At 64.1% G+C, this 24,762-nt stretch overlaps 1 protein-coding gene across 1 annotated transcript; it reads right to left on the bottom strand.

The window, feature by feature from the left end:
• Nucleotides 1-1,622: 1,622 nt before the first annotated feature.
• Nucleotides 1,623-22,751, bottom strand: EXD3 (exonuclease 3'-5' domain containing 3). The gene is made up of 22 exons (XM_056132694.1): nucleotides 22,742-22,751; nucleotides 22,581-22,640; nucleotides 22,432-22,496; nucleotides 21,723-21,896; nucleotides 21,358-21,525; nucleotides 19,040-19,093; nucleotides 18,501-18,640; nucleotides 15,429-15,529; nucleotides 12,622-12,695; nucleotides 12,499-12,537; nucleotides 11,330-11,496; nucleotides 11,042-11,165; nucleotides 10,626-10,836; nucleotides 10,428-10,537; nucleotides 10,182-10,338; nucleotides 9,989-10,110; nucleotides 9,525-9,686; nucleotides 7,630-7,683; nucleotides 7,209-7,340; nucleotides 2,445-2,523; nucleotides 2,000-2,029; nucleotides 1,623-1,907 (listed from the first exon to the last, which is right to left on the bottom strand). Exons 1-22 carry the CDS (start codon nucleotides 22,749-22,751, stop codon nucleotides 1,636-1,638), a joined length of 2,505 nt encoding a protein of 834 aa, XP_055988669.1. The 3' UTR covers nucleotides 1,623-1,635.
• Between the last annotated feature and the right edge of the window lie 2,011 nt (nucleotides 22,752-24,762).

Raw genomic sequence — 24,762 nt, forward strand, 5'->3', positions numbered from 1 at the left:
CCTGGCGGCACCTCCGTGCGGGCCTTGCTCCTGCCCCCAGCCCGCCGCGGCGCCCCGGGGAACTCCCGCACTGCACCCACGTGGGCCAACCCCGGCGTGGCTTCCTGCCGGTGGGTGACCGCGGCCGCCCCCACAGGGAACACGGCGGCCAGGAGGGTGCTGAGCGCGGGGGTGGGCGCAGGCCCTGCTGTCCTGGCAGCACAGGCCAGGAGACAAAGGGCGGCCACCACAGCCAGGAACGGGGAGCAGGGCGGGCTGGAGCCTCGGACAGGGGCTGACCAGGGGCTGGCCGGGGTCGGGACTCACACCTCGTCCGGAGCGGGCCGCGGGGGGAGGGGCGCCGCACCCCGTCTACTCAGGATGTACCCAAAAGGCAGGCATTTGGCGCAAAAGTGCTGGGGCGGGGTGTGCCCCAGGCGGCACACAGGCCAGGAGGCCGTCGGTTCTTTCAGAGCCCTGGCCTGAGGCCCTGGGGGCAGCCCCAGCTCCACAGTGGCCGGACCCGGTTTTCTCCCACCTGCCCACTGCTGCTGCCCGGGTCTGCCACCCAAGGTCCAGGCGCAGTGTGCCCTCTGGGCTTGCCTGGGACTCGGCCGGGAGCACTCGGGCTGGGCTGGGGAAGGCGGTCTGGAAGGGTTCGGCCAGCTCTGGCTGGCCAGTCCTGCGGCCACCTTAAAGGCACAAGGCGAGGGCGGGGGGCCGGCGGGCAGGGGGCGGGGCTTGCAGCTAATTCATTAAAATGTGTCGGGGAGCGTGGGAAAGAGGAGAGCGTTTCTTCCCAGCGGCCCAGACACCTGGTAGAAGGGCCCAGAGGATAGAGATCAAATAACAAACACTCAGCTCCTGGCCAGCAAGGCCGGCCAGCGGCGGACAGGAGGAAGGAGGCCCCGAGCAGGAACTGCTGCAGACAATCCTGGCTGGGCAGGGCTGGGCACCAGGGCCAGCTCTGCCGCAGTGGCCTGGTGTCGGACCTGGCTGGGGAGGTGGTCCTCGATGACTCAGGACTCGGAGCAGTCCTGGCCAGGGGCGGCTCCAGAAGCTGGGGTTAGTGTGAGTGGGGTCCTGTGGGCAGCCCTGACCCTAGGCCCGGCTGCTGTCCACGCCACGCTGCGGAGGGGTTGGAAGCCACAGCGTGCCCTAGTATACTCCAAGCCCGACACAGCGGGGCTGGGGGTGGGTTTGTGCCAGTCCTGGGTAACCCCAGTTAGACCCCCCGACCTCTGCACGGGCCAGTGAGCAAGTGGTGCCCCATCCTCTCAGGCCTTGCTGGGAGAGGATGGAAAGGAGGATCAGAAGGGCCCGCCGGCATCATAGCAGGCCGCAGCCCTGGGCGCCTGGCGGCTCCACCGGGGATAGAGCAGGCTGGTGCCCAGGGACCGGACACTTGGGCCTACAGATGCCCCTGCATAGGCCCAGCTCTCCTCGGTTTCCGCCGCTGGAGCAGGAAGCACAGGAAAGGGATGTGGGGGGTGCACATTCCTGGGGGTGGGCTGTCTGCACCAGGCTCCCTGCCTGGCACCCTCGGGCCTCACCCCCACGTGGGGGGGGCCTGCCTCTTCCTTTCCGAAAGTTCAGCGGGGGCTCTGTACAGGGCCAGGGGCGGCAATGAGCACACGGCAGGCGGGCGTCCCACGTTTACTGGGCAGGGGCGTCGTCCAGCAGCTGGTGGAGGCTGGCCAGCACGCGGCCCAGGTGCGAGCCCTCCCAGAACACTTTGCCGCAGCCAGCGCAGCAGAAGAAACAGCGCAGGTCCGGCCTGCGCAGAACGGCGGTGGGCACGGTGGCCAGCTGCAGGGGGGCGCCGCTGGGCAGCGTGGCCGGCGTGCGGCTCCGCAGGTCCGACAGCTCCAGCCAGCGGCATGGCGTGTCATAGGTGCAGCCTCCCAGGGCCTCCTCTGGGGTCGAGCCTGGAGAAAGGGGCGGGGCGTCACGTCTTGGCCCTGACCGGGCCCCCTCCACTCCCGCTCGGCCCATCCCGGTGGGTGGTCCCAGGGCTCACCTGGCTCCTCTCTCTGGGTGGTCTCATCCCCTGTCAATCAAGAGCAGCGCCTCAGCGCGGCCTGCCCCAGCGGAGAGGGCAGAGGGCAGGTGGGAGGGCCCCCTCCCACGGGAACTCGCACCTTGGAACGTTCTTGGGGCCCAAAGGTCCTTGGGAAGCATGGGGGGGGGGGGTTGGCGCGGGGGCGGCCCATCTGCTGATGAGCTGATAAACCCGCTGCCAAGGCGCTTTCGCAACGTGCCAGCCTGGTGGGAGGAGCCGCCGTCCTGGTTAGGGAGGGACAGGCTGGGGGGCACCCTCGAGCGCCCCTCGACCCCGAACCGCTCAAGGCCGGTGCCGGCCGCGGGTCCTCCTGGCCCCTAACCCGGAGACCGAGCCTGCCTGGGCCACCCATCCCTGGCGGGGCGTGGTCCCGGCTGCCTCCGGCCTGGCTCTGCGCTCGCACCTGCACGGCCCGGACTGGGTCCCGCCAGCTGCTCCATGGTCTCCCGGGAGATCTTCAGGTACTGGTCAGAGTTACAGGCCTGCGGGCAGAGCGCAGCTGAGGGTCCAAGCCCCACGCCCCCAACACTCCGTGGATGGAGCCAGGCCTGGTTCCCGCTCCAGTGGGAGGCACCGCAAGGCCCGTGTGGCACAGGAAGTTTTGGTGTCCAGCCCTTGGTGCCCCCACGCAGGGAGCGGGGCCCCGCAGCGGGGGGTGGCCGGCTCTGGTGCCCTGCCCAGACCGGACACTCCTAGGACTCGGCCCACCACCTGCCACAGCCTGGGCCGGGGGCACGGTCTCCCCACCCCCACCCCCGCTCAGGGGCCAGGGTCCTGGGGGCCCAGGGCCCTGAGTAATGCGTCAGCTGGGGGCGGTGGCCGGTGCCACGGGGTGTGAGCACGTCAGGGGCGGTGCCCTTTTCCCACGGGCTTTCGACATGGGCTGGTTTTTCCTGTGGCGGCCCCTCCTTCAGCGCGGCCAGGCTGGCCAGGGCAGAGCCCCCCTCGGGCTTCCCGCCCTGAAGGGCCAGTCGGGCTGCGGGCGCCCGGCCGCAGGTGCGGGAAGGCGCAGCGCGCGGGGCGGGGCCTCTTCCGGGGGCCGAGGCCTTCCCAGGCCCCGCGTGCTGAGTCATGCACACACTCAGCTCCGGGTCCGGGCCTGGCCCCACCCTCGGGAACCACCGGGGCCGGATTTCCCACGGTCCGTTGGCTGGTCGGTGCTGCCCGCCGCCGGCCTTTCTCCCCAGTATGGCCCGGGAAGCCAGCCCCCGCCCCCAGCTGGAAAAGCCGGTTCTGTGTGCTCGCCGGGCCCGGCCCGCTCGCAGCCTCCTGACCACCCAGCGGGAGGTGAGGGGCGTGCCCAGCTCCCACGCCCCTCGGACGCGCGGAAGCCCCTCCCCCTCCGTGAGGGGGCTGGTTTCCGGGCTGGGCGGGTCCTCAGCCTTGCCTGGCGGGCGGCACAGGCCGTGACTTCCGGTGGCCCAGGGCTCCAGGGGGTCTCTCCCGCTTGCAGAGGGGCTGGGTCCCACAGCTCCCTGGGCGATGGACCCGCCCGCCTGACTCAGGTGCTGTGCCTGGGCTGGGCTGGGGGACTGCTGGGCACCTCTGCAGAGGCCGGAGGGGGAGGGGGCCGCAGGGGCTTGCACAGGAATGGACCGGCTCCCAGCCACACCTGCCAGTGGGCAGAGACCGGGCAAGGTCTGGCCTGAGCAGTATCTGCGCCCGCCGAGCATGGCAGGGGGGTGCAGGGCTCCAGCACTGCCCGGAAAGCAGTGTGGGGCCAGTCACCAAGCCTGTGGACACCACCAACCCACTGGCCCACACCCTGGGCCGCACTGCTGGACACGGCCACGCCACTGCCAGGGACAGTGCCAGGCAGCCTGGCTTCTAGGGATAGAGTGGCAGGAAGGGAGACCTGTCCGGGCCAGCTCCCCCAGACACGCCACTGCACACCTCACACCCAGCAGAGGCCGAAGAGGGACTTACTCAGGGGATCTGGGGTCCGCCCCATCCCGCTGGGGCTGGGTGGGTAGACCACTGGGTTAGCACAAGGCAGAAACCTAAAGGCAGAGGTCGCCACCGCGCCCCCCATTAGAGAGGTGTGAGGGGGTTCCCATGCTGTCTTGGGCCACTGCCTGGGTGGGAGTGGAGTGACCTCTGCACCAGGCTGTTTGCTGCCCATTTGGTCCAGCCATGTGTCACTCCACACAGATGGCTGTCCGGGGGGTCCTCAAAGAGCTCATCCACCCTGACCCCATCTGCCCAACTTCATACCCTGGAGAGAGACAGGAAGGAGGTGGGCGGGCAGGAAGCCATTAGAGCACCACCTGGCCCAGCTCTGGCCCCTGTGCTGGGTTGACCGCCGCTGAGGTCAGGCCCCTGGGCTGCTGTCCCCTGGTCATGGTCCAGACCCTCCGGGGTCTGTGGGTGGGGTTCAGCATCCAGTGCCTGTGTGTCATGTGAGCAGTGGGGATGCTGTGACCTCTGTGGGGCACGTTCCCATCTGCAGAGAGGGTCCTGGGTGAACCTCTGCCCGGGACCTCGAGGCTGCACCCAGCGCAGGGGCAGGCGCTGGCCTACCCCCGGCACAGCACAGGGTCTCCAGGGCCCTTCAGGAGTGCCCCTGAGCTCAGAGCCAGAGTGACCATGAGCAGGCAGAATCCCACCCTATGCACTGCCTGGTGTGGCCCCAAACCAAAACCCAAGGCCAGCCAGGCCCTGCACCCCGGGAGACGGTGTGGGTGGCGGCCTCACGTCCCTCCCCTGAACTTCCCGAGTGTGGAGACACTGGGCAAGCCCGGGGCAAGGATCAGCCCTGGCCGCCCGCCGGCCCCACCTGCAGGCACCCCCGGCTGGGGGCGGGGGCGGTCTACGTGGGCCGCGCTCCCGCACCTCCAGGCCCCGCGCAGACCCAGGGCAAAGTCCCTGCACAGGGCGCTTGGGACTCCTACCCGTGCGTTGTAGTCTGGGTGGGTGGCCTGGGCCTGGGCAGGGTGGGCGACGCCGGGAAGGCCAGGCCCCCGACGCTCGGGCGGGCGCGCACCCCAGCCGGCGGCGGCCTTTCCCAGACGGGGGAGGGGCGCGGGCCGTGAGAACCGGCGGCGGCGGCGCGTGGGAAAGTGGGAGGAGGGCGGCGGGGCGGGGCCCTGGGAACTGCCCGCCGGCCTTTGAAAGGGCCACTCAGGGCGCCGCCGATTCAAAAGCAAACGGCCGGCAGCCAGCCTTCCCGCGCCCCGGGGGCGGGCTGCGGGGGGCGCGCGGGGGGCGCGCGGGGCGGGGGCAGCGCACCCTGCGGTACCCCGGAGGGGGCGGCGCCGGGTAGGAGGCCCCGCAGCACTCTGAACGGGTGCAAGGCTCATCCCCGAGGACTTCCTGGAGGAAGCTGTGTGTGCTAGTGGCCCAGGGCGGAGCTTTCTGCAGAGGGGGCAGGGCAAGGGTCCCAGAGTGCGGACCCCGAGCGACGCCAACCTCCCCATACGGGGGGAGGGGCTGGGGGCGTGGTTCCTGCACCCCCATCCTCATCACTGTGTGGGGTGGGGGCCAGCTCCTAAGAAGCAGGAGGCGCCCCCATCTCGGACAGGACTCAAGCTGGGGTCATGTGGCTGGCAGGGGGCAGGCCAGGCCCACCCCACACCTGACCTCCTCCCCCGGCCCTGCAGCCCTGCAGCTGGTGAGGGACCTCTCCTGGGACGGTCACCTGAGTCCTTCCCAGGTCACATGTCTCACCAGGGGTGGGCCCCCTGTTCTGTGGTGGTCGATGGGCAGCACCATGGGACCCCACTCTGCCACAGCCCCCAGTGCATGTCCCTCAGGGGGCAGATGTCAGCACTCTCGGCGCCCCCACTCCCACGGGACACGGAGGGGGAACAGTAAAAATAGGCAGGCAGGGGTCGGCAGGCCTTTTTTTAACTGGAGTCTCTGTGATAAAGTATTTTCCCAGGCTGTGCTGGGAACGGCCTCTTGGCGGCCACTGCTGTGAGCTGGCCCTTGGTCCTTGGCTCCAGGGTCACCACTTGGGTCCCTGCCCCTGGCCCTCACCCTGGACCTGGGCAGGCAGGGCTGTCTGTGCTCCAGCTCACAGCCCCTCCTGCAGGCACAGGCAGACACCCAGAAGGGGACGGCACTGGCCAGTGGGTATATGGTGGGGGTGGGGGAATGCGAGGGTCTCTGGGTGCTGGGATGGGGGAAGTCTCGGGGGTGTCCGGAGATATGAGATGTGGATTACAGCCAGCGTATATGGGGGGTGAGGTGTGTATGGGTCAGCGGGTACATGTGCATATGGGTGTGGGGTGTGGGGGTGTGAGATGTAGATTACAGCATACGGGGGATGAGGTGTGTATCATACTGGGCAGTGGGTACGTGTGGTCTATGGAGTGTGTGGGGGGTGGGAGTACGTGTGATGTATAGAGTGTGTGTGGAGGGGATGGTAGATGTGGTGTATAGAGTACGAGGGCTTGGGGGTACGTGTGTGGTATACAGAATATGTGCGGGGTGTGGTATATGGAGTGGGGGGTGTAGCATAGAGAATGTGTGGGTGTGGTGTGGTACGTGTGGTGTATAGAGTGGGTGGGGTGTAGTATGTGCGGTGTATAGTGTGGGGGGATGCTGTACGTGTGGTATAGAGTGTGTGTGCGGGGTGTGGTACATGTGGTGTTTAGAGTGTGTGAGGTGTGATGCGTGTGGTGTATACAGTGTGTGCGGGGTGTGGTACATGTGGCGTATAGAGTGTGTGCAGGGTGGTACTTGCAGCTGGGGCCTGCCCCGGAGCCTCTGGCTGTCTCCCACCACCCACCTGGCCCCCTGTATAGCTGCCCAGGCCCACACCAGCGAGCAGAGTGGGCGCTCGCAGCCTTCCCTCTCCCTGGGCCGGGAGGGGGGTGCCTGCCTGGCTCTGGCCCCAGCCCCTCCCAGCCGCCCACTTCCTGTTTTCTTAAGCCAGGCCGGCAGTGCTGGAAGCTCATTAAAATGCCGCCTGGGCAGGCGGGCGGGCGGCTGGCCGGACGTCCTGGGGTCTCTGCAGCACAAAGAGGTTGCGGAAGACCCGGCTGGGCCTGCAGCAGGAGGAAAGGCCAGGCCGCCCCAGTGGGTGCCCTGTGCTCCCAGGGCTAGACACAGGCACTGCTCAGCTGGACATGGTTGCGAGGAGGCAGCGGCCCTTCAGGCCAGCCCGAGCAGGCTCCAGGCCCCGCACTGCCCCGCAGGCTCGCACTGGGGACGATGCACCTACCTGACAGCGGTGGAAGATGTCCGCAGGGGTCACGCGCACACGGAAGTGCTTGAGCACGGCGGCCGCCTGCTGCCGGATCTTGAGGGAGCAGTCGACTGAGAGGCAGCGGCCAGGGCCCACCAGCGACCGCAGCTGCAGAACAGGGCCCAAATGTCCCCGCGCCCGGCCAGGGCTCCTGAGTTTCCTCACACCCCCAGCCAAAGCCCCTGTAGTCCCGTGTCCGGTCAGGGTTCCTGAGTTCCCCGTGCCTGGCCACAGCCCCCGGTGTCTCTGTAGTCCCGTGTCCGGTCAGGGTCCCTGAGTTTCCCCGTGCCTGGCTGCAGCCCCCAGTGTCCACAGAGTCACATCCCCCTCCAGAGTCCCTGAACATCCCAGCAGCTGGTCGTAGCCTTAAGCAGTGACAGCCAGGAATGGGGCTCACCTGGTGGTAAGGCTGCCCGGATGTCAGGATGATCCTTTCTTCCTGGAGGGCCACCTGTGCAGAAGAGAGGGCCTCGAGGGCCATCCCGAAGGAAACAGCAGGCTGGGCCAGAGGCCCACGGCACAGCCAGTGGGGGTCCATGAAACCGGCACCTGCCCTGCCCCCTGGGGCACCGACTAGAGCCATACGTGGGATGAGTGTGATCTTCAAGTGTGCCCGTGCATGTGTGTACAGTGAATGCACATATACATGCATATGTAAACTTGTGTGTGAACACTTACTTGTGCATGCACACACGACTGCAAATGTTCACATGTGTACATGCCTGGTCCGAGCACCGAATGCGAGAATGAGAACGTAGCCATGTGTGCACATATGTATAGTAAATGAGCGTGCACGAATACATTGTGGGAGTGTCACGGTGGACATGTGTGTATGCAGGTGAGCATGTGTGGGCAACCATGCTGGCGTGCGGACATGTGTGTGTTTGCAGGTCAGCACATGTCTGAACATGTAAGTGAGCACTGAGTGTGCAAGAATCTGGATCTGAGCAAGTGAGTGTGGAGAGGACACAGGTCCCAGGGGCTTTTGACAGCTGTCACTCAGCAGTGTAGAGATGTCAGGCAGGTGTGCAGGCCACATGGCTGAGTGCCAGCCGTGTAGTGGACGGCCTGGTCCCTGAACACCACCAGTCCCAAAAAACAAGAAAAGAAATGAACATTAAAGAAAATGCAGGGGGGCAGGGGCGAGAAATAAGACAGCAGGGAGAATGCTTTCCTTACCGCTGACCTGGGCTCATCCCTGGCACCACATACAGTCCCCTGAGCACTACCCGAAGGGATTCCTGAGTGCAAAGTCAGGAATGACCCCTGACCAGGTGTGGCCCAAAAACCATACCGATTTTTTTTTCTTTTTGGGTCATACCCAGAGATGCTCAGAGGCTCTGCACTCGGCAATTACTCCTGGTGCTGCTCAGGGGACCATATGGGATGCTGGGGATCGAACCTGGGTTGGCCGCGTGCAAGGCAAACACCCTACCCGCTGTACTATAGCTCCAGCCCCTAAAATTTTAAGTAAATGCAAGGCCACAGAGCTGGGGTTTGAGGCACTCGCCTGGCACATGGCCAACTCCAGTTTGATCCCCTGAACCATGTTTGGCCCCCAGAACCCCAGCAGGAGTAATTCCTAAGTGCAGAGCCAGGAGTAGGCCCTGAAGACAGCCAGGTGAAACAAAAAGATTCCTTAAAACAAAAGAGTATAACGAAAACTGAGAGCTGAAAACAGACAAGCTACCAGGAGCACCCCATGTGGCGCAAAGAGCGCTCTGAAATCCAGGGTCCGTGTGGACGTCCACCTCGCCAACAGCCGAGGGGCAGCCGGGCTGGCGACAACAGAGGGTGTGGGTGCTTGCCCGGCTCACAGATCCCGCACGGCTGCACGGCCAGGGGGCTCCATGCTGGACACCAGCCTCATCCCAAAGCAGAAAAGTTCCTGGTGCCAAGCTTCATGCCCAAAGTCGGGACGAGGGTCTCCCCACATCCGAGGAGTCTCTTCTCCACTGAGGCCAGTGTGGGTACCGGGGCCTGCCTATGGGCGAGGGGCTGCGGGGGCACAGGTGGGCCGGTGAGGGTGTGAGCATGGGACCACGGTGGGGGTGGCAAGTGGCTGCAAGCCCAAGGGGTTTTGGCCAGGGTCTGGGGAGGAAGGAAATCCTGGCTCCAAGGAGGGCCTGTGGGTCAGGACCTGGGGAGGGAGCATCCGGGTGGAGGACCACCCAGCAGGGCGGGGCGAGAGGGGCCCACCAGCCACGTGTACCCCACGGCTGCTTCTCCTGGGCTGTCCCACACCCACCAGTGTCTGGGCTGGACTGTGCAGGAGGCACCACCGGCACTCACCTCGGCCGCCCGGCGGTGGCTGTCGCGGGCACCCAGCAGGTGCACATCGGCGCCCAGGCAGCGGAGGCAGCGCGCCAGGCCCCCCAGCATGTTGTCACAGACCACACGGAAGGCGCGGACTGGCACCTCCAGGGGTGTGGGTGGGCCCGCAGCTTCGGGCTCCTGCAACACAGCGGGCTCAGGATCCCACGGGCACTGTCCATAGCCCGCCCCCAGGTCTTCCCCAGGCGCTAGGGCTTATTCCTGGCCTTGCACTCAGAAACGCATTACTGCAGACAGTACGGGGGCCATGGGGGTGCCAGGACCCCAGGTCAGGCGCACAAGGCAGCGGCCCTACCCGCTGCAGTCAGCTCTCCTTCGGCATTGCTGCCTCCCAGCAGGCGTCAGCCTTGCTTCCAACCCCCCCATCCTGCAAGGAGCCCCTGTCTCCTGCCAGACCAAGGGCCCCCGGGGACCCCACCCACCTGTGGGGGCAGGGCTGCAGCCTCCTGTGGGGCGTGGCTCTCCCTGCTCTCTGGTCTGGGGTTCGAGGCCAGGTCCCCTGCCAGTTCCCGGTACACCTCCAGCAGGCTGTAGACGTCAGCCGCTGCGGGAGGGTAGGGCCGTGGGGCGCAGTGCGGGGGAGCCGGGGGGCGGGGGTGTGGGCCGGGCGGCTACCTGCATAGACCTGCTGCCCCTCGCTAAGCGGCCGCCGGTCCCAGTTGGAAAGCTGCTGAGCCTTGTCCAGGGGCTTCCCGAGCACCTGCTGGACCAGGAGGCTGAGGCCCCGCGGCCCGCCAGGAGCCTCCACATCGGTTTTCTCTCTCTCCCGCATCTGCCGGGACAGAACCTAGGGGTGAGGGCCGGAACTGCCCTGCGGGAGCCTGCAAATAACCGCACTGTCCCTGCGCGCTGACCACTGACCTGCCGGTGCACCAGCTGCAGGTCCACGGCCCCCCGGAGCTGCCTGCCAGCGTGGGCCAGGCTGGGGTCGAGAGTGCCCAGACTGCGCAGGTCTCCCGCCAGCTCGTAGCCTGCGGGCAGGGCCGTCAGCATGACTGGGCACCCTGAGGCCGCCTCCAGGGGCACACCCGCAGGTGGGGCTGGCCAGGCCAGGCTCACCCAGCTTGGTGATGGAGGGGTCCGAGAGCAGCCGGGACACCAGCTGGCAGAAGGCCCGGGCCCCCGGCCCCCCTGGCGGCTGCCAGAGCCGCAGCAGGTCCAGCAGGAACACGTGACCGTCCACGGCCAGCTGCATGAGCGACGGCCGGGGCCGGTACCCCACTCCGAAGAAGGGTCTCCACTCCAGATCCAGGCCGACCACCTGGCCAGGCTGAGACAGGGCTGGTGTGAGCAGTGAGACTGGGCTGCCCACATCAGCACCGAGGGCTTGACGCTGGCATTGCGGGGTCCTGACTGGCGAGAGGCCGGGGCCGGCCGTCGTGCCCAGCACTGGGGGCAGCTTCCCTCCCAGAGCAGGGGGCTAGGGGATGCTGGTGCGGCGTGGACAAAGCAGCCACGGGCTGTCAGGAGCCCACCTGCAGGAGGCGGGCTGCATGCTGGGCCAGGTCCTCTGAGGAGGTCAGGACGTGGATGGCACCTCTGGGTATGGGGAGCTGGTAGTAGTTGTCCATCTGGTCCTCAAAAGCTACCTCCACTGTCCTGGGGGCGGGGACAGAGCTGCTGGCTCCCTGAGGGCCACCTCAGGGGGCAGTCCCCCCCCTCCTCACCACAGCCCTGGGCTATCAGGCCACGCCCATCTGCCCAGTAGGGCAGATGAGATGCCGTCTCTGGGGTTCCCCACACCCCACCAGCACGGTGCTCACCTCTCTTCCAGCTGGAGCCGGCCCAGTTCTGCTGCAGCGGCAGCTGGCAGGCACGTGGCGGGCAGCGAGAGGTCCAGGGCACAGCGGGCCACAGTGGCTGCGTCGTTGTGGACATCCAGCTGTCGGAGCAGCTGCTTCTGCAACCACTCGCTCTGGCCCACCAGGTCCTGGGGCAGGGGCAGGACAGGCGCTGTGGGGCGGGCTCTGGCCCCATACTGAGAACTGGGGGCTGGGGCTGCCTCCCCGGAACCTGCGGCCCTCCTGTTCCTAACTGCGGCTGTTCTTGGAGCTGGGGCTGAGCTGAGGCCCAGAACAGGCAGGGAGGGCCAGTGGGCTCAGCTGGGGAAGTGGGAAAGAGGCCCCGTGGCCCCTGCCCTGCCCCCACCAGGGCCTGCTGGCCACAGGGCCCACTCCCCAGATGGCCACCACCCTAGCTGCGCGGTTCCCACGTGGACAATAAGTGGAAGCCCCACATTCCTCAGGATGTCCGTTGCTCTTCCGGCCTGCGCAGCCTTGGCACCCAGGGGGACAGCCTTCCGGGCCTTGCCCAGCGGGGGGCGGGGGCTGCGTTCCTCTCTGATGACTCACACCCCACCCCACCCCCACCCCCGCCGGGGCAGCTCAGCACTGCCACCCAGTGGGTGCACCCTCTTGTCCACACGGACCCCACTTCGTGCATCCTGGGCCCTGAGGCATTGGGGTGACCCCAGGCCTGGGCAGCCCACCCTGTGTGACCGGAGAGGCAACTCTAGGGAGCGGGCTTGGGGCGGAGCAAGCAGACACATGGCCCCTTGGGGACTGCAAATTCTCCGACTCCTCTTCAGGGCTCTGCATACCTCCTGAAGGCACAGCTGAGGATAAGCCTGCCCAGCCCTCAGGCAGCGGAACGGTGGGGGGGTGGGAGGGGCCCAAGGGGGAGTAGGAGCCAGCAGGAGGCCCCGCCCTCAGTGGGAGGGACCAATAGGAGACCCACCCCATGGGAGGGGTCAGCAGGTCACCACGCCCCACCCTCGGGAGGGACGAATCAGACGCCACGCCAGTGGGCGGGACCTTCAGGGCGCCACACCCACCGTGGGAGGGGGATCAGGACGCCCCGCCCCCGACGGCGGGTGTGGCCAGGAGGACGCCCGCCCAGGCCTCTCTGGGTTCACAGGGACTCAGGGTCTCACCTGCACAAAGTCCACCCAATCCTCCTGAGACAGGCTTCCCTGTAGGAGTGAGGTGAAGGTGGCCTTTCCCAGCAGGCACTGGCACCCCTCCCTCGGCGCCCCGGGGCACACAGGGACACACACCTCTACAAACCGCTTGTGACACAGGTAGCGAAGGGCAGCCAGGCGCCGCTGGGTGACCGCATGAGGGCACAGAGCTGGAAGAAAGGCCAGGCTCAGTGCAGGCGGGCATGGGGGCCCCTGTCCACGGAGCTCCAGCACCCACCCACACAGCAGCCCCCCTGCTCCCTGCCCCGAGTGCCTTCGCTCTTCTACAGAGCCCATCGGCAGTGTTCCAGGGTGCTGTTCTGCTCACAGATACACACCTCCCATCTCCCCTTCGGACCTGGGAGAGCTGCCCTGTCCTGCTCCCACTACCCCCAACACCATCTGCACTAGAGCCTGGGGGTGCAGCTTGGGGATGCTCCCACACACAAGCTCCCACAGCTGAGGTCAAGGGCACTGGGCACCTCAGAGACTGCAGTCTGAGGTGTGAGCCAGCCCATCAGGAAGAAGCTGAGAGCATAGGGAAGACAGGCTGGGTTGAGCAGATGGGAGCTGAACATGGCAGACTGTTGGGGGGGAGGGCATGGGATAGCCAGCGAGATGGCGTGGCAGGGGCCCCGGGCTCAATCTGGGTAGCACACAGTGGTCCTGAGTGGCCCGAGCACGGATGGGTGTGGCCCCTCCAAGAAGTCAACCAGCAGAAACAGCAGAGGCAGCAGAAGATGAGACAGACTGGTGACACTGAATTAAAAAGCTCCTGCCCAGGAAAGGGAACCTGGACCCATAAATGGGTTGTGCGGGGCATGTGGCTAATGGAGCACTGTCCTCAGCACAGCAGGGAACCCACAGCCCAACAGGGGACACGCAGTCCTGGGAAGGGCTGAGACAGACACACCAGGGGCCACAAGCAGGTCAGCACAAAGTGGTGGCCCCTCATGCCTGCGAGAAACAGACAAGAGACACCATGTGGCTGTGGGGACACCTGTGGCCAGTGAGGAGGGCTCCGTGTGCGAGCCAGCAGGACAGAGCCAGCGGAACAGCACAGGTCGCAGTCTGCATGCTAGCAAACAGGAGATCAGGATCTTTTTGTTTTGTTTTGTTTTGTTTTGGGCCAACCCTGGCGATGCTCAGGGGTTACTCCTGGCTCTGCACTCAGGAATCACTTTTGGTACTGCTCAGGGGACACATGGGATGTCGGGGATTGAACCCAGGTTGGCTGCATGCAAGTCAAGCACCCTACCACTGCAGTATCCCTCTGGCCCCAGAGAACAGGAGCTTTCCGAGCATCTTCACCCTGCAGGCAACACTCAGGACTCACAACAGCTGAGAAGGGAAGCTGGAGCAAGCAAAAGCTGAACAGACAAACTGGTGCCACATGCACACACACACACACGTGTACACATGGCTCACACACATCCATACATGTGCAGTCACAACCACGCTCACCCACACATGTGCACCTGTGCAATACTCTACACGGGTGCTCACATATGCACAGAACACGCATGTGCATATATTCTCTTACAGTCATGTGCATATTCACACATACATTGCACACATCACACACACACACGCATTAATACGAGCACACACTCCCACCACATTCACACGCACACACCTATGTACACCTATGTACATGTGAATACACGTGTGCACTCGGACATGTACTCAAGTGTGAAACCAGTCACCCATATGCACACACACATATGCATACAACATACGTGCACATTCATACTCACATGTATTCACACACATACATTCACAGATTCCAATGCATGTGCACATTCAGACATGTGCATATATCCCCCATACACCTGCACATTTACACACAGTATCATATTCACACACAATTCCCACACATGTGAATTCACATGTGTGCATGCTGGAACATGACCCGGTCACACGGCAAAGAAGTGCTGTCACTTGAGAACACATTGGGAGCGGGCCCTGTGCTGGCTGATGGGCCACAGTCCAGGCGCCACTGCAGGGGAGCCCCAAGCACAGGCCTGGGCTGCCAGAGGCGGGCAGGGTGGCTGCAGGCCCAGATCCAATGGACAGGAGTCTGGGATGTGTCCAGGTAACTACATCAGGTTTGAGTGTCATTATGTGAGGATGATGACAGCAGACAAGGCCTCAAACACAGGTGAAGACCAAGACCCTGTGATTATCATCAGTCATAGCAAGAGTCTGTTCTGTGAAACGGCTGAATTTTGCAGTCTGGCTAATGGGGAGAAGCGGAGAAGCACTGAGAACAGACTCTGACTCGTCGCAGCCTCGGGCCTTGGTGAAGCTGACCGGGCATCAAGAGTGACCTGGGGCCTGAGCCACAGCACAGCGGGGAGGGCAACTGCCCTGCACGCAGCCCACTAGGGTCCAGCCCCCGCACCACATGGTGTCCCCTGAGCCTGTCAGGAGTAAGCCCTGAGCACTGCTGGGTGTGGTCCCAACACAAAACAGAACATAAGTGGCCCAGGCGTGCTGGGGCTTCATGTGGAAGACCCACAGGGGAGTTCCAGCCAGCCCTGCCTTGGCAGGAAGTGGGCACAGTGACTCTGGGTCACCCAGGGGGAAGAAGGAGCAGGGCAACCCACTCCCTGAGGCCTGGGCTGGGCTGTGGTGCTGGGTGCTCAGCTTCCAGGAATGCCCAGTCCGGCCTGGTGCCAGCACACAGCCAGGCACCTCCGTAAGAGCATGCTGGCAAACTTAGCAGTCCTAGGGGCACTCGGGAGCGCGGGGGTTCTCAGACCCTCACTTTCACGCACAGAAAGGGCACCTGCTTAAGCGCGGCGCCATGCCACCCTGAGCAACCTCAGGGGGGAGTGGCAGGTCACAGGGGCCCAGTGTGGTGTGCGGGGGCGGGGCGGCATGGCAGGGAGGTGTCTCACCGGGGTCCAGGCCATAGAGCTTCTGGAGGCGCAGCACCTGCCGGCTCAGCTCTCTGGGGTTCAGCCGCTCCAGTTTCCGGCAGGCCACATGTGGGTATTGTCTATCGGAGAACACCAAAATTAATTCACCACTAAGTTCTCTGTCCAGCTGTTATATGCACACACAGTTTAGGGGTCAGGTAACTGCCTTGTACAAAAAGCAGCTGCAGTCCAGCCCAGGATCAGTCATATGTACAGGCCTTGAAAAGATCCAATTTGTGCCTCTACTTCCCGGGGCATTTTGTGTTCAAGGCTGCTCCCTCCCCCTGGTCAGATGACACTGACAAGCTCTGTTTGGGCAGAAGCTCGGCCATTACCACAGTACAGCTGGTAGCACTGCTGACATCCCTGCAATAGTGCAGCATTACTATAACCCTGCAATAGCGTGGCACTGTAATACCCCTGAAATATTACAGCATTACTACACCCCTGTCATAGTAGTATGGCACTAAAATACCCCTGCAACACGACAGCATTATTACACCCCTGCAATAACGCAGCATGACTGACTCTGCAATAGAGTGGCGTGCAGTTTTGTGATGTTTTTTGTCCCTCACCCCCACCCTGGGAAGGCCCGTCCCTTGGCTCAGGCCCCAAGCTCATGCCTTTCCCTTCCTGCCCTTCCTGACTCTAGGTCTGACTTGCTCTTCTAAAGTTTGGAGGGTTCCCACCGCCCACTGGGCCTCTCTCAGGCCATCCTACACACCTGCCCCAGGCAGCACTCAGACAAATCCTTGTCCTGCATTTTTCCTTCAGGAAGCTCCCTTGACAGAACCTCACTGTTTCCCCTCTATCTCTAACTTCCCCCTCTTCTGTGTTTGGGCCACTCCCAGTGATGTTCAGGGTTACTCCTGGCTCGGCGCTCAGAAATCATTCGTGGGGCTGGAGAGATAGCACAGCGGGTAGGGTGTTTGCGGCCGACCCGGGTTCGATTCCCAGCATCCCATATGGTCCCCTGAGCACCGCCAGGAGTACTTCCTGAGCACAGAGCCAGGAGTAACCCCTGTGCATCGCCGGGTGTGACCCAAAAACCAAAAAAAAAAAAAAAATCATTCATGATGTTGCTCGGGGGAACCATAGAGGATGCCGGGATTGGACTCAGGTCAGCCACATACAAGTGTCCTCCCCACTGTCCTATCACCCCGCCCCCTTCTCTTCGTCTGTCTTATATTATTGGGGGGATAGTATCTTCAATATTGGAGCTTTCATCTGACATTATGTGCTTAAGAATACGGGCTCTCCAGAAAGTCCTGCTGGTGAATTAAGATTTGCCTTGCTCCCTCAAGAAGCTAAAACTGGAGCTACCCCAGACCTCGCAATCCCCGTTCTGGGAATCGATCCAGGAATAGAAAAGCATGAACACAGAAGGCTGCACTCAGGACCCCACATGCGCCTCAGAGGCAAGCACAGGCCTGGCACGTGCGAGGTCCTGGGCCTGATCTCTGGCTCCACTGGGTCTGACCCTTAGAAGCCACAGGGCAGGGAAATCTATGCACCGCTCCCTGCGCCTTCCGAGCACTGGGTTCAATCCTGTCCTGGAAGCAGGCAGCTTCCAGCAGTGCTAGGTGTATCCTGGAGACCCCCAGCACCCCAGGTGTGGATGGAGACCCCAGCACCACCAGGTGTAGCCTAAAGACCCCCAGCACCCCAGTATGGCCCGAAGACCCCCCCAGTACCTCAGGTACAGCCTGGAGACCCCCCATCACCCCAGGTATGTCCTGAAGACCCCCAGTGCCCCCAGGTATGAGGGGAAGACCCCTAATACCCCAGGTATAGCCTAAAGAACCCCAGCACCCCAGGTATGGCCCGGAGACCCCCCCAGTGCCCCAGGTATGAGCACTGCCTCTGTGCACAGGGCTCACTCCTGGTGAGCTTGGGGTACCCTTTGTCGTGCTGGGGATGGAACCCTTGTGCAAGGCAAGCACCTTCCCTGCTGTCCTCTCTTGGCCCTTATTTTATTTTTTTTTGCTTTTTTGGGTCACATCCGGCGATGCACAGGGGTTACTCCTGGTTCATGCATTCAGGAATTAATCCTGGCGGTGCTCAGGGGAACATATGGGATGCTGGGAATCGAACCTGGGTCGGCTGCGTGCAAGGCAAATGCCCTACCCGCTGTGCTATCGCTCCAGCCCTCGGCTCTTATTTTGAACCAGCACAAACTGAAAAGCATCAGTGTCCTATGGGCTGAACCCCTTGGTGGACACAGCCATGCTTGGATCTGGAGCTCCTTCACTTGGCCAAGTTCAGCTGCCTTTGCTGAGAAGGGAGCTAGCTTCGTCCCTCCCTCTCCTTCATTTTTTTGAAGGCCACACCCTGACGGTGCTCAGGGCTTCCCTCTGGCTCTCCACTCAGGGATGACGGATGGCTCCTGGTGGTGCCCGGGGCACTGTCTGCCAGGATGGCTGCGTGCAAGGCACGGCTGCATGCCAGCTGTCTCTCTGCTGTCCCATCCCTCCAGCCCCTGTCCTACTTTTCCACGGCTAATGAGCACTCTGTTTCCTTCCTTTGCCATAGCTGGTGACCAGTTTAAGGTCGTGGGTCGTGTTGTTCACACACATGTGTGGCAGGTGCCCGTGGGGGTCTGTGACCTTGCCAGCTAGCGTCCCTTTATTCTCTGACCCAGTTCACTCAAGAACCAGGTGCACACGCACACTAACTTATACACAATGCACCCCCACATGCACACACATACATACTGCATGTATACCCACTGCATGCACACAAATACCCACTGCATATACACAAGCTCACATGCACCCACTGCATGCATGTACCAGCTGCATGTACACACATACACCCACTATGTACATGCGCACCCAGTTCACACACATGCATGCACACGCGCCCAGTGTGCACACACACACAAGCTCAGGGCATGTGCAATGTATGCACGGCCTGTCCTCTGTGGCAGCTGGACATGTGTCACGCGGGTATAAGAAACCTCCCCGGGTCGGGAGGGCCCGGCAGTGTGGCCTCCGGTTCGCAGAGAAGAGCCGCCACCCCTCCTGGCTTCCCGCAGTGCCCAGGCCTCACCTCACCACCATGCTGATCTTGAAGCCAGGACGGCACCAGGAGTCCATGAGGCCCAGCAGCCAGCGCTGCAGCTCCGGGAAGCCGGCCACGTAGCGCTCCACCAGGCTCAGGTCGTTCTGGAGCAGCAGGGGCACACTCATCTGCGGGAGAGGATCCTGCTGCACTCTGCACCAGAGCCCCAGCCCCACGCGGGCCAGGGCATCTGTCGAGAGAGCAGGGGCCCCGCGGGAACCCCCTCTTCCATAAGCAGGGGCTCCCCGAGAACAGGAGTGCCATGGTGAGGCCAGACACAGCGGCACTGGTGGCCCAGGTGACTCACGGTGTTGCCGCACCTCCCTCCTGCTAGACTGTGCGCTGCCCAGCCCTCCTGTCCCCAGGGGCCACACAGGCCAGGCCGCCAGAGGCCTGACACAGGGGCCCAAATCTGAGTCCGCGGGTCCTGGCCAGGCTCTATAGCCAGGCCCCCAGGTGGGGAGAGGAAGCACAGCCCAGTACCCAAAACCACTTTGGGAGTCTCAGCTGGACCTGGCTACACTCACCTTCTCCACATCCAGTTCTGGCTGCAGCTTCAGTTTCATGCCCAACAGCACAGCCTGGCGGGCAGGGGGTGGGTTAGGGGGTGCAGAGGGACAAGGTCCACCTCTGCCTGTAAACCCAGGAGGCCCAGCTGCAGCAGAGCCCAGCCAAGGCTGCTCGGGACCCCCGGGCTCTGCCTCCAGGCAGTCTCATCACAAACCACCAGAAGTCACATGGGGGGGGGGGCTGGCCAGCGTGGGCTTAAGGGGGCTGGTAGGGGTCTAATTGCGGGGGCAGGTCTGTAGGGTGCTGGTAGGGGTTTAATTGTGGGGGCTGCTTATGGGGCCTGGTGGGGATCTGGTTTGTCGGGGCTGGCTGAGTCTGGCTGTGTGGGGGCTGGTGGTGCGGGGCGCTAGCGGAGGCGGGGGTGGGGGGGGCCGAGGCAACCCTGACACCTGCGCAGCAGGTACCGCCGAGCCCGGGAGCCCGGCGGCCGAGTGCCTGCACGTCCTGCTGGCACCTTTCACTCTCTCCCGAGCGGCGAGGCCCGCACCCAGAATAGCGGTCTGGGAAAGGGCGGGTCCACCCGCGGCTGGCGCTGGCCGGGCCACCGCTTTGCCACACCCCAGCAGGGCCCAGAGCCCAGGGGCGCATGTGTGGGCGGGGCCCGAGCGGGCGCGGGAAGGGGCGGGGCCGGGGGCTGGCAGATGCCTGCCTGTTCTTGGAGCTCTGGGCTCTCTCAGGATCTCAGAACCTCCAGCCCGCGCAGTCTGGCCATGGAGAGGTGTCCCCAGGGGCGTCCACACTCCCGGTCAGGCACCGGGCTAGCGCCCTGAGGGCAGGGTGGGCACAGCATCCAGCTCCCAAGCCCTTCCTTGGATGGTGCTCTGCGCCCCAGAGGCAGGGGTGTGGTTAGGGGGTGCAGCCTGTAGGGAGAGGTCTCCCATGCATCTCTGGGCCCTCACCTGCAGAGGATGGTGGCACCATGGAGAGGACAATTCCCACGGGGGGGTCGGGGGGAAACACACCACTCTACAGGGGCCCAAACTCCCACCCAGGATGCTCCCTGGAGGCTGGAGTCGGGAACAGGAGCCCCGAGAGCCCCTGTGGGGTCCAGAGGAAGGTGTGTACTGGCCCCCTACAGGGCCGACTCCAGCTGGGCTGTGGGAACCTCTGGCAGCCAGTGTGGTGAAATGACAAAAACAGGGGCAGGATGGTAAGGGGCACGACTGGGCACTGGGGCCAGCAGGTGTCCCAGTGTCCCCCACCCAGCACAGGCCAGTCCACAAGGCCTCTCACCTCCAGAGCTGGAGTCAGGAGCATTTTTTTTTTTTTAGCAAAGCTATCTTTTTACCTTGATAAGCTGTTTAAAAAAGGTAAATAAAATAACTGGGCAGACAAAAGCCGCATTCATGCTGCCCAGTGCTGGCCTCAGCTGGCCACGCAGCGGCGCAGCGCTGGGCTTGGGCGCCTGCTAATCCGAGCGGACAGGCCTCAATGCGGCTCCCGGCGGGCCGGTGGGCACTGGGGCATGCAGGCTGCGCGGGACAATGGCCTTTCTTCACAGAAGGGGCCCGCGCAGGACAAGAGCGCCCTTTGTGTAGGATCCGCGCCCGCGGCCCAGACGCTCTTTGAAAGGCTCGGGAACTGAGGCCTCCGGAACACTGGCCGCCTTCTGCTGGGCCCTGTGGGCTGCGGGGCCGCCGCATTGTCCTGGGCCCGGCGCCTCTCAACACCTCGGCCACTGTGCCAGGCCCCGCACTGGTGCCCCCCAGTCCTTCCCTCCGGCAGGGACTGCACTGGAGGTGTGGTGGGGTGAGTGGACAGAAGGGACTCAGTGACAGTCAGGATCTGCCTCTGGGACCCCAGGGATCTGAAGGGCCCCATCTTCCTCTCTCAGAATCTTCTGGGATAAAAGGAGTCAATAGCACTCACAAGGACTCGCCCCACCCCACAGATGACATGCGCTCTCTGACCCAGCGCTTCCCAGGAGCTTGTATCCAAGTGCGGCTGAGGGGTCAGCCACTGACCACAGGGGCAGCAAGGTCCCCAGGCTGCCCCGCGCCTGTGCAGACAGTGAATGTGCTCAGATGAGACCCCCAAAGAGGAGGCCCACCCCTGAGTTTCTGGGGCTGCTGGGAGACTGGGCTTGGGCCAGCATCAAGTCTCACAATGTCCAGGCCAGCACTGGGTGACCCCCGTGGCCCTGCTGTGGGCAGGCGCCTCCTCAGAGGAGGGAGAGAGGCACCAAGTTGCCAGGCTCTCCTGACCGGACCTCACCCCTGCAGGGCACCAAACCCTCTGCAGCAGGCCCGCAGGTGAGAGGCGGCTGGCCACTCACCTCTTTGAACTTGCCCTCCTGCTGCAGGCGCTGGATGTGGCCCAGCAGGGGTCTCTGTGCTGCGTCCTGCAGCTCGAAGATGCTGACCAGGGGCTCCACCAGGTCTGGGGGGCTGTCAATGATCAGGCAGCAGGCCCGGGCCTGCAGCTGTGTCAGCTCTGCATCCCCCTGTGAGAAGCAAAACCACCTGTGTCGGCACAGCTGCGTGGACTGGGGGTTCTGAGGACAGGGTGCTGTGTGAAGCGGGTGTTTTATGGAGAGGGGGTGCTGTGTGGACGGGGTGCTGTGAGACGGGTGCTCTGAGGGCCTGGGGAGAAAGCTCAGCAGCACTTGGGCCCTGAGCTGGCTTGGCGGGGAAGGCTCACCTGGGTAAGGCAGGCCCCAGGCAGGGGTGCTCCCTGCAGCCAGTGCTGAAGCTCGTGGGTCACCCAGGCCTCTGGGGAGGAGTTCTTGGAGCGCCACCGCTTCCTGCCTTCCAGAAGGTCCAGCAGCTGCGCCCGAGGGTTGTCCAGGGTAGCAAAGACCTGCCAGGCCTCCTCCTAGAGTCAGAACATAGGACTCGTCTGACCAGGCCAGTGGTGCGCCGCTCCCGGCCTCGAGGCTGAGCACGTTACACCTGGGCCGAGAGGCAGGGCAGCAGTTGGCACGCGCTTGTCCTGCACACAGCTGATACCAGTCTGATCGATGTCTGGCATCACATGGGCCCCCAAGCACCACAGAGCATGGCCAGGAACCCAAAACAGATTCTAAAAATGTTGGGAGGGGCGGGCAGCACCAAGCCCACTCGCGAGGTCCCGCTGCGGGCCTTGGCAGAGCCGCTGGGAGTCCTGGCAGCACAAGACTTGGACTCAGCCACCAAGGCCGAGCACCACTGAAGACCAGAACAGAGAAACGGCAGCCCCTGGTTCAGTCTCCGAATGCGGGAGACCAGCGGTCAGCCAGGCCCTGTGGATGTGACCCCCAAACCCAGACAAGTAGACCCAGCCCCAGGCTTCAGCAACAGCCCTGCACTCAGAGGCCTGAGCACAGGCCACACACGTGGGGACCGCACTGACGCTGGGAGCCCCCACTCACCTGCTGCTGGTTTCCAGAGAGACATAGCGAGTGCAGGGGCTGCAGACATGGGCGGGGGTCCTGGCCTGGGGGGAGACGTGGGCTGGGAAAGGCCCTGCAGAGCCCTCCGGAGCTGCTGCAGACAGGGGCCCTGGCCAGGGCTGCCCCACCTGCCACCGTGACCGCACAGCCCAGGGGAGCCTGGCTGTAGGCCCTGCCACACTCGGGGCCTGCAGGGGAGACCTGTGTCACCAGGATCCCTCCAGAGACACCCAGCTGGGGCCAGGGGTCAGCCTTCAGAACCCCATGCAGTGTGCCGGCCTCTCCACACCCAGGCTCATGGCAGTGCACTCCCCGTGGTCCCGCAGTACTCACCCCTGAGAGGACACTCAGAAACAGGGTCCCCGGCAGGCTCAGTGGCCAGATTGGGGCTGCTGGGGTCTCCTGGGTCCATTCTGAGAGGAAGCAGAGGTGACGGACGTCACAGGGGTGGGGCCCCTCGCGTTCCCTAGGGTCTGTGGGGTTCACTGGAGGCTGAAGCACCCACACTCTGCCCCTCTGACACCAATGGGCACCCCCAAAGCTGCAGCTGCACCAGCCTCCCGCCTGGCCTTTCAGCTGGGCCCAGGCCAGCAGCCATGACTCTGCCTTCTCGGGGGTGTCCGAGCTTCCTGTGTCCAGTCTCCTTGCTCTCCATTACCCAGTGCACCCCGGATGACTCATGCGGCCACCTGTCCTTCTGCTCTGCCTCTGGCCCTCACTGGCCAGGGTCTCGAGTGAGTGGTCAGGCACCTGCAGGCTTGCAGCTGTGAGCAGACACCCGGACGTGGGCAGGCTGGTTTGGGGACTGGGAGCGTCTCTCGGTCCCTCCTAGTCTCTACCTGCCTGCCTGCCCCAGGGACCCAGGCGGCAGTCAGGCTCAGTGCATGAGACTCCCAGGAATGGAGTTTCTGGGAGCCTAAAGCACAGGGGTCCTAGTTCTGATCAGTGTCCCTGGTTAGGCCGCCCTGTGCACATGACACTGACGGGGCCCAGCCCCTGGAGCCCACTGCCAGTGTACAGGGCGAGCCCTGACCTCACCATGCAGGCTTCACCCTTCGCACTTGCTCTCGTAGTGACACCCTTGGCCTGGGCCACCCCTTCCCCAGCTCAGAGCCTGGCCCTGCGCTGGGGTGGGCTCCCCTCCCTTCCTTCTCTTTCCTTTGCTCTGTTTTTGAGGCCACACCCAGTTGTGCTCAGGGGCCGGTCCTGGCAGGGGCCCTTGTTTGGTGCCACGCAAGAAGCAGTGCTGCCCCCCCTGCGAGGCCACGCGGGCACAGTGACCCCAGCTGCAGCCCGCCGCAGGGACCCTTTTGTGACCGCCCGACTCCCGCCAGCTGAGTCCAAGTGCCACGTGGTCATGCGGCTCCCATGTGCCCCCTGCGTGGGTCTCCCCTCGATCGGGAGAGGGCCACGCCGCCCTGCCCAGCCTCCTGGCCGCGGGGCTCGGGCGCCCTCTGCTGGCCGCGGCGGGCGGGCCGCGTGACGTCACGGGGGGGGGTGGACCGGCCGCAGCCACCAGTACCACCGACCTGGCGTGCCCAGCCTCGCCTCGGCATCCGGGTCCGCCGCGACCCCAGCGAGCGCCGCCCTGGCCCTCCCGTGGGCCCCACCTGCTGCCCCGCCCCTGCAGCACCCCGAAGCTGGGGAGGGCCTTCCAGGTGGTTGTGGCTGGGGGTGAGGGAGCTTCAGCGGCCCCACAAGACCATGGGGGGGGGCCTCAAATGCCTTCCTAGGGGCGGAGCAGTGACCCCGAGGGGTGTGCCTTGCGGTCCATCTCTTCCCCAGGCCAGCTTCCCGGAACCACGCCCCTGCCCTAGAGTGGGTCCGCAGGGGACAAGGGGCAGTGCCCCTGCTGGGCCTCCTGGAGGAGCTGTCAGGGCTGGAGCCTTACCAGCTGTCCTGCCCCAGGACAAGGCCCACTGCTGGTTCAGGACTAGAGGTCCCCCACTGCCTGTGGCCGCACCCAGTGTTGAGGCTGCGTCCGGGTGCTGTTTGGGGTTCCTATGTAAATGAGACCAGTTAAAGCTAGCACTGGAGTCCAGGCCTCCCGTGGCGAGGACTTGGGTGCCATCCTGGTGGACAGAGAGAAAAGGGAAGCTACCAATGATCTCCTCTGTCCAGTGCTTCAGGCTAAGAAGGGCCAGGTCAGAGGCAGAGGCCCTCCTGCCCAGGCCAAGCTGAGGCTGGTCTCCCAGCAGCTGCCCACCCACTCCAGATGTGGGCAGCAGTGTACTTCCCAGGAACAGGAGTGGAAGGAGGAGGCCCAGACTCATTAACACTGACCCTCTGTGTTTCCTGGTTTCCATGGGC

This window comes from Sorex fumeus, unplaced genomic scaffold (assembly GCF_029834395.1).
Source record: "Sorex fumeus unplaced genomic scaffold, SorFum_2.1 ptg000095l, whole genome shotgun sequence".
Classification (NCBI taxonomy): domain Eukaryota; kingdom Metazoa; phylum Chordata; class Mammalia; order Eulipotyphla; family Soricidae; genus Sorex; species Sorex fumeus.

Coding starts and splice junctions, on each gene's coding strand:
- EXD3 (XM_056132694.1), bottom strand. Junction 10,111..10,181: donor GGGGCAGCAGGTCTATGCAG/GTAGCCGCCCGG, acceptor ACCCTCCCGCAG/CGGCTGACGTCTACAGCCTG. Junction 2,524..7,208: donor ACATCTTCCACCGCTGTCAG/GTAGGTGCATCG, acceptor CTCTGCCCGCAG/GCCTGTAACTCTGACCAGTA.